Genomic DNA, 7,500 nt, shown 5'->3' on the forward strand with positions numbered 1-7,500 from the left:
ACAGATCCCACCTCACAGACCAGCATCGAGTCTCGCTTTTGAACGTCGCCATAGAAAAGGACATTAAGCCTACCCAAGTGCGTGTGGTAAGAGTTGAACTAAAAAGCAAGCACAATGCCCATAGGCCCTATTGTTGTATTTAAGTTTCCAAAGTAAGACATCGAATTTGAGAGACAACTTGTGGCGTTGACTATCAATGCTGGTAACAAAGACTGTATTTGTTAGGGTTAGGGTTAGGCATCATATTTTATGGTTATTTGATAATGTCTGTGCATCAATGGAATATTTTTATTTTATTGAATACAGTTTGCCTACTTATATTTCTTCAATAGAAAAATAATCATTGTACTAAATGTCTTGCCCCTGATTTTATTCACAAACCTTATATCCTGGCTCTCAGTATGTTTGAATTTTACACCCCTGCCCTACTACCTCAGGGTAAATACACACACACACACACACACACATGCACACACACACACACACACACACACACGCACACACACACACATGCACACACACACACACACACACACACACACACACACAACGGTGTAAGTGTTCAGCTGTGAAATGACATGCCTCCACACCCAGGGGCAGGGAAGACACACACAATCATTTCTAATACTATGTTTGCGTCTGTGTTTTCCCTTCCTTGCCTGCCGTATAAACATCCATAATTCATCATCCATCTCCTGGGCTTGACTAATGGCTCCCCTCCTCGGTTTGCTGGGACTCAGCTGTCTGCACTGAAGACTCGTGAGCCTCTGCCCTCTCCCTTCCCTCTCCCTTCCCTCTCCCTTCCCTCTCCCTTCACTCCCCCTTACTCTAGCTGAGGCTGCCTTTACCTCCACCTCCGCCTGCTCTTCTCGTTTCTGTAGCTGTCCATATGTAGCTGTAGCTGACCATATGTCGGTTTCAGTACTCAAGTGGTAAAAGAAAATCAGGGGGGATGGTGGATTTTATCATATGGGGACGATTTTAGCATCCCCACAGCATCAGTGACTTCAGTGTCAGTGACTGGGTAAAAATGTCATTGCATGTGTGCGTGCCCCCTCCCTCGCCCACAGTATTTTACTCAATATGCGCAAAACTAAATGTTGAAATAGCAGTAATACCACGTTCATTGATAAAACGACACAAGGGATGGAAATGGGGGATGGCAGTTTTTGAAGGGGGATGATTTTAACCGTTTTTATTTCAGGGGGGATGCCATCCCCCCTCATCCGCCCTCATCCCCCCTCAACTCGAGTGCTGGTCGGTTCCCTCTGCCTTGACTCCATCTTCCTTGCAGCTGTCTACCCTGAGGCCCTCTCCTCCTCCTCCTCCTCTCCTTTGATTCTGCTTTTATCCTGCCACCGTCTGTTAGCTGTCCTGGGGTTCCCTCTACCTCCACCTGCCCTTCCCCGCTCCCTTTCTCTCCTCAGACAAAGGACAGGGTTGGCAGCGCCAGGGGGCTGTTAGCCGACACCGCTAGACAATGGGGAGGTGATGTGGGTTAAGGAGTGGCGCAGAGACGCTCTGGTGGCACGTCTCGTTTCTTTGGGAGAAGCTGGCGTGGAGCGCCAGGGACACTGGCAACCCTGACTTCATTCTCACTACCCCCCCCCTGTATACAGTCATTTCTCTACTGTCAATAGGCCTAATTCTTCTGCCGTTGTGACTTCCAATGGTCCCCTGGTCCTAGCATAGATTCGTTTTTCTAATGATGTTTAGATGACTCGCTTACTTAGACAGATGGATTTGTCGTGAGTCGCTTTGGATAAAGATGTAAAAAAAAGAATGTGATGAATGAATGAAGTGAATGTAAATCAGTATGTTTCTGTTTATGTAGCTGATATCTCATGAACAGAAACATGCAGTAGGTGAAAAAAATAAAAAAGTCTAGGTTTAGAAGATGGTGATAGAAGTAGATTTTTCCTTCTATCACAGAGACTGCCAATGGCCCCGGGCCTGAGCTGGATTATTCTTCCTGCTACGACTGGTCGATTGATGATTCACTTGCTTAGTCAAATGTATTGATTGTAAGGCGCTTTGGAATAAGGCGTCTGCTAAATGCCAAAAATGTAAATGTAATGTAAAGGTGGACAGACTGCAAGGCCAACATGGCAACTTGCAATATTAGAACAATAGAATGGCACTGATATGTGCATGCAGTTTGTCCAGGGAGGGCGGAACAGGACATATGTTTTACAATAAGGCACCTCGGTAGGACACCGGCTTGCAAGCTGCTGCAAAATGACGAGCTTGTATTTCTAGAGCTTCCTTTGTGAAATACCCTTCCATTTTGGATAAAGCTATTTGTTCCAGGTTGTCGGGAGAATCCCAAAACCGATGATGACAACAACTAGCCAAGACGATCAGACCTAGGGCTTTTGTATTCCTTGATGTGACCACAGATTCTGTAGAAACAGTGGTGTCATTTACAGGACATTGTACAGTAATAAACTCATTGAGTCTATACATTTTTGAACTGGTTGCACTGCAATGCCAGATGTGCAGTATTTCAAATCAAACTTTATTTGTATGTTGTATTTCTCACAAGAAATGTGACACAATGTGCTTCACAGATAACAAGGAAGATAAAAGAACAATAGAGATAAAACAACAAAAGAGATAAAACAACAATAGTAGCAGAGAATTAAAATGTACGATTGAATTAATAAATGTTGAGGTCTTGCTTAAATGTTTCCAGAGTTTTGGCCAATCTCAGGCTCTCTGGTAAGAGTGTTCCAGAGTCTGTTAGTGGTTTGCTCACTGGTCCTCATAGATAGCCCACAGTATCATCAGCAGTAGAGGCTGGTGGAGGCATAAATCAGAGGAAGTGCCATGTCTCATTGTCATGCATTGATAGTCATCTGCCATCATCCCGGTACCTAAAACAGCTAAGGTAACATGCCTAAACGACTGGCACCCTGCTGCTCTCACCCCCGTAGGGAGCAAATGTTTTTAGAACACCATCAAGGTCCTCTGCAGGAAGCTGCCACTCTACCTAGTCCCTCTGGAACACCCTCCCCAACCACGTCAGACAGGCTAACAGGCCAACACCCTGCCAACATTTAAACAGGCCCTCAAAACCCACCTCTTCAAGCTCGCCTTCACCTAACTGGCACACCTAACCCTCTCCCCCTCCCCTTCCCATGTGACCCCAGCACTACCTTCATTAGGCCCCTATACTTTCTTTTATTTATTTCTTGTTTCTTTTTATTATTACTACTCGATCTTTTCAGTTTGTAAAGCGTCTTTGAGTGTCTAGAAAAGCGCTATATAAATCTAATGTATTATTATTATTATTATCATCAACCCTCACCAACCCTCACCACCGCCTGCAGATCACTACCTTGATGATCATCTAATCATTTGCTCACTACAGCGGTGAGAGAAACAGGGCGCCAAACATTCAGGCATGTTACCCTTACCTTTCTTCGGTACCGGGATGATGGCAGATGACTTGAAGAAGGACGGCACTATGCCCGTGGAGAGGGAGAGGTTAAATATGTAAACGAATATGATATACTGTTTGTGTTGACATGGCTTGTATTGTATTCTTTGAAAAAGAAGAGAGCAGAAAACTTGGGCGAGGTGCTGGCGACGGAGCAGAATACTATAGATTGAAGTACACAGATTTCAGATTGAAGCCGCACACTCTAGTTCAAGATGCAAAAGTGTATTTTTATTGACAACGGTTTCGACTCTTAAGTAAGACTTGACAAAGGCTACGGCCGAAACCGTTGTCAATACAAATACACTTTTGCATCTTGAACTAGAGTGTGCGGCTTCTACTTGATGTTCTAGTATTGTATTCTGCCACTGAGCTGTGAGCGTTACACTCTCTGTCCGGTAGACATCCTTATAAAACCAGACTGGTAGCTCATATTGTCATTGCACATCGCATTTTTATTTTCATCAAGAATTGTGGCTGGTCATAGTTAATTTGCCCCAAAGGTTCGCTAGCCTACAAACACAGATGTACTGTAGGAGCAGACCTGGGGAGGCTGGTGGAGGTAGGCCTCACAATGAGCCCATCCTCTGACTTCTACCTGCACCAGCTAGCCCTGATCTTTCCTCCTCTTGATAGGATGGGTCAGCAAGCTTGCAGCGGATCAGATTGGGTTTTAGAAGGCTAGCACTGACAGAGATTGATATAGACAGTTGTGACTGGATTGGTAGGTATTGACCCCCTTGTCTGTCAGTGCTGAGGGCATGAGAAGTGATGCTTGGGCTTTGCTATCAATCATTGCTTCAATGGTCTTTTTGTTAGAGGTGATAGACTCTCTACGTATATGTATATTTACTCTTCTCTTTCAAGATTCTCAATCTTAAGCCTGTAACATGTTTTACATACAGCTGCATCATTGTCAGGCTACAATGTAATGAGAGAGAGAGGAGAGAGAGGAGAGAGAGGAGAGAGAGGAGAGAGAGAGAGAGAGAGAGAGAGGAGAGAGAGAGAGAGGAGAGAGAGAGAGAGGAGAGAGAGAGAGAGAGAGAGAGAGAAGAGAGAGAGAGAGAGGAGAGAGAGAGAGAGGAGAGAGAGAGAGAGGAGAGAGAGAGAGAGGAGAGAGAGGAGAGAGAGGAGAGAGAGGAGAGAGAGAGAGAGAGGAGAGAGAGAGAGAGAGAGAGAGGAGAGAGAGAGAGAGAGAGAGAGAGAGAGAGAGAGAGAGAGAGAGAGAGAGAGAGAGAGGAGAGAGAGAGAGAGAGAGAGAGAGGAGAGAGGAGAGAGGAGAGAGAGAGAGAGACTCCTATAATGAATTTCTAGGATGGTTCCAATGATTGAGAGATAAAACAGGCACGCTCTGTAACAACTAATACACGAACATACTGTACAGTATATAACTAGAGAACTACTCCAACTTTGGTCAGGGTTAGAGCCACGTTGAGTGAAACGTTTCGCTTCACAACAAGAAACAGAGGGATGATTGTCATCCTTTGTTTGCTTCAGCTTGAGTCCCGAGCCTCGATAGATCCAATCTAGTCTAAGTGTTGCCTAGGGGGGTCTACCCAAATATAGCCTGACTGTCTGTCTGCCAAGCCGTCTATATACGTAGGAAGGATCTCTCTCCGACGCTCGGCTGTAATTGTCTGATCTCGTGACTCATTACTCCCACTCCTTCTCCTTCACTTGACGTCTTCTATCCTGTCTCGATTACCCCCGAATACTACATTTGCAAAGCACTTTGGCCTGTTTGGAGAATACAACGCCATTTTCTATTGGTTGATTGATATGGATCCACCGCCAGCTGCCGCCATGTCTGCAGACGTCGTGACCAGCGCTGCCTAATTATTATTATTACCGTTACTCATCAACTGTTGTCTCAAACGTGTATGGAGGTCCTTCCTCTACAGGACGCCCTCTGTGAACTACCCTCTGTGTCTCAGTGAGAAGAGCATGTTGCTAACAGATTGGGGGTTATTCCCACCGGGAACATACAGTGCCTTCGGAGAGTATTCAGACCCCATCACTCTTTCTAGTCTGCAAGTCTGGCAACCACATTTTTCAGTTTTTTCCAGATTATGAAAGGGTAGATTGTAAGCTTTAGGGTTAGGGATGAGATGTCATATATTGAAAAAACGGAAACAAGTTGAAGAAGTATGAAGTTTGATATTTGAATGTTGATACCCTCCAAATCACTTTGCTGAGATATCCAGCCTCAAAGTATTCCGTTTTTTTCACAGAGGTAATGGGTGGGAACAATAGCTGGTTAACTCCACCCCAACCACTCCCCCATTACAGTAACAGGGTCTGTTAGTCTGAGTCTGTTAAACACCAACACACAGGGTCTGTTAGTCTGTTAAACACCAACACACAGGGTCTGTTAGTCTGTTAAACACCAACACACAGGGTCTGTTAGTCTGTTAAACACCAACACACAGGGTCTGTTAGTCTGAGTCTGTTAAACACCAACACACAGGGGTGGTCTGGTTAGACTGTTTAGATGTATTTATTCATATTCAACTGACCGTTGATATAAATGTGATTCAGATTAACATGTTTATCTGCTGCTATTGAATCATTTTTGTTTTCTTTAAATCAAGAAGTCCATCTGTATTGGGACACAAACATCAGTTATACAAACAGACAGAATCAAAAAGTGAAGGCAAATAATTTCCACCTGTCCTTGCTGTTATGGTTATGATAAGGTCAAACAGTTGTACATCATAATCAAAGGGTTTATTCATCTTTTACATTGCTGACTGGCTTTAAGGACATTAGTAAGTTATTGATGGTCTCAGAGGAACACTGAGGTCTAAGTACTGTAAGTTAGTTCTTCATTGATTCAGACAGAGGGAGTAACCATGGATACAGACACCTTCGCTGGTAACACCCTCAGAGGATGAAGGTTACAGTCATTGCAGATGAATGGAAAGACTTTCTCAGTGAAGGTGTGTGTGAGTGTGCGTAGGTGTGTGTTAGTGTCAGGGTCAGAGAATGACAGCTTTCCTCTGTCCCAGTCCAGCTGCACTCTGACCCTCTGGGGGTTCTGGCTCACTGTGAGGCCAGTGAATAGACCACCTGGAACACCTGTATTAAACTCCCATTGATAAAACCCAAACCACCAGGATCCACGCCAAAGGCTTGAACCTTTCTTCTTGCCTGCAGACTCTGTCACCACACCCAGGATATACCTTGTATTCCCCCCCACCTCAACGTCCCAGCTGTGTGTCCCTGAGTCAAAGCCCTCAGAGCCCAGGACCGCAGGATAGGATTCAAACCTCTCTGGGTTGTCAGGAAGCTGCTGTCTCTCTTCTCTGTATGTCCCACTGGTCAGATCCTCAGACAGGATGAGACGTGGGCCTGCAGTGTTGGGGTCCAGAATCACAGGAGTGTATTCCACTATTCCCTGCATCTTCTCCCAGACTCTGAACTGCAGGTTGCCCAGGTGCTTTGCCACGTCTATCAGCGCTCCTGAAACCTTCTCTGGATCCGGCAGTGTGCTCTGGGCTCTGTCCATGGAGGCCTTGAAGTTCAGCAGGAATGTGATGTCATCAGCTTTTAGCTCCTCCTCCATGGCTCTGATGGTGTCTGAAAGTGATGATATCTCTCCGCTCAGCCCCTCAGTCTTCCCCTTCATCACCTGACTCTTCTGCTCCTCTTCCTCCCTCAGTGCAGCGATCCCGACTCTCTCTTCATCTCGTAGAAACTGGTGAAGCTTCTCAAACTCCTCCTTCATCTGCCTCTCTGTGCTCTGGGCCTGGCTCTCAAGATGTTTAGCTGTTTCATCACAAGTCAGTTTAACCTCTAGAAAGGTCTTCAGCTTCTCCTTTAAGGGTTTCAGTGCAGTCTGGAGTTCACTCTTATGATCCAGTACAGCTTCATCTACTGGGCAACAGTCATGTTTTTTATGCTGTTTTGAAGTCTGACACACTAAACAGATGGGCTGTTTATCCTCCAGACAGAAGAGCTTAAGTTTCTCACTGTGCAGACTGCAGAGCACCTCAGACCCTGCTGCAGCTCTCTGACTTCTCTCCTGTAAGAAGTCCTCACACAGGTTCTTTAACACC

The 7,500-nt window shown here is 45.4% G+C and overlaps 1 protein-coding gene across 1 annotated transcript in view; it reads right to left on the reverse strand.

The window, feature by feature from the left end:
- Positions 1–6,275: 6,275 nt before the first annotated feature.
- LOC308170323 (E3 ubiquitin-protein ligase TRIM35-like) overlaps positions 6,276–7,500 on the reverse strand; it is a gene marked incomplete at both ends in the record, with an annotated part of 1,422 nt that continues 197 nt past the window's right edge. The window contains one exon of the mRNA XM_080545095.1: positions 6,276–7,500. This exon is cut by the window's right edge and continues 197 nt beyond it. Coding sequence (XP_080401221.1) covers positions 6,276–7,500 — 1,225 coding nt within the window.

The sequence above is a fragment of the Nansenia antarctica genome (genome assembly GCF_963989245.1).
Source record: "Nansenia antarctica genome assembly, chromosome: 14".
NCBI classification, from domain to species: Eukaryota; Metazoa; Chordata; class Actinopteri; order Argentiniformes; family Microstomatidae; genus Nansenia; species Nansenia antarctica.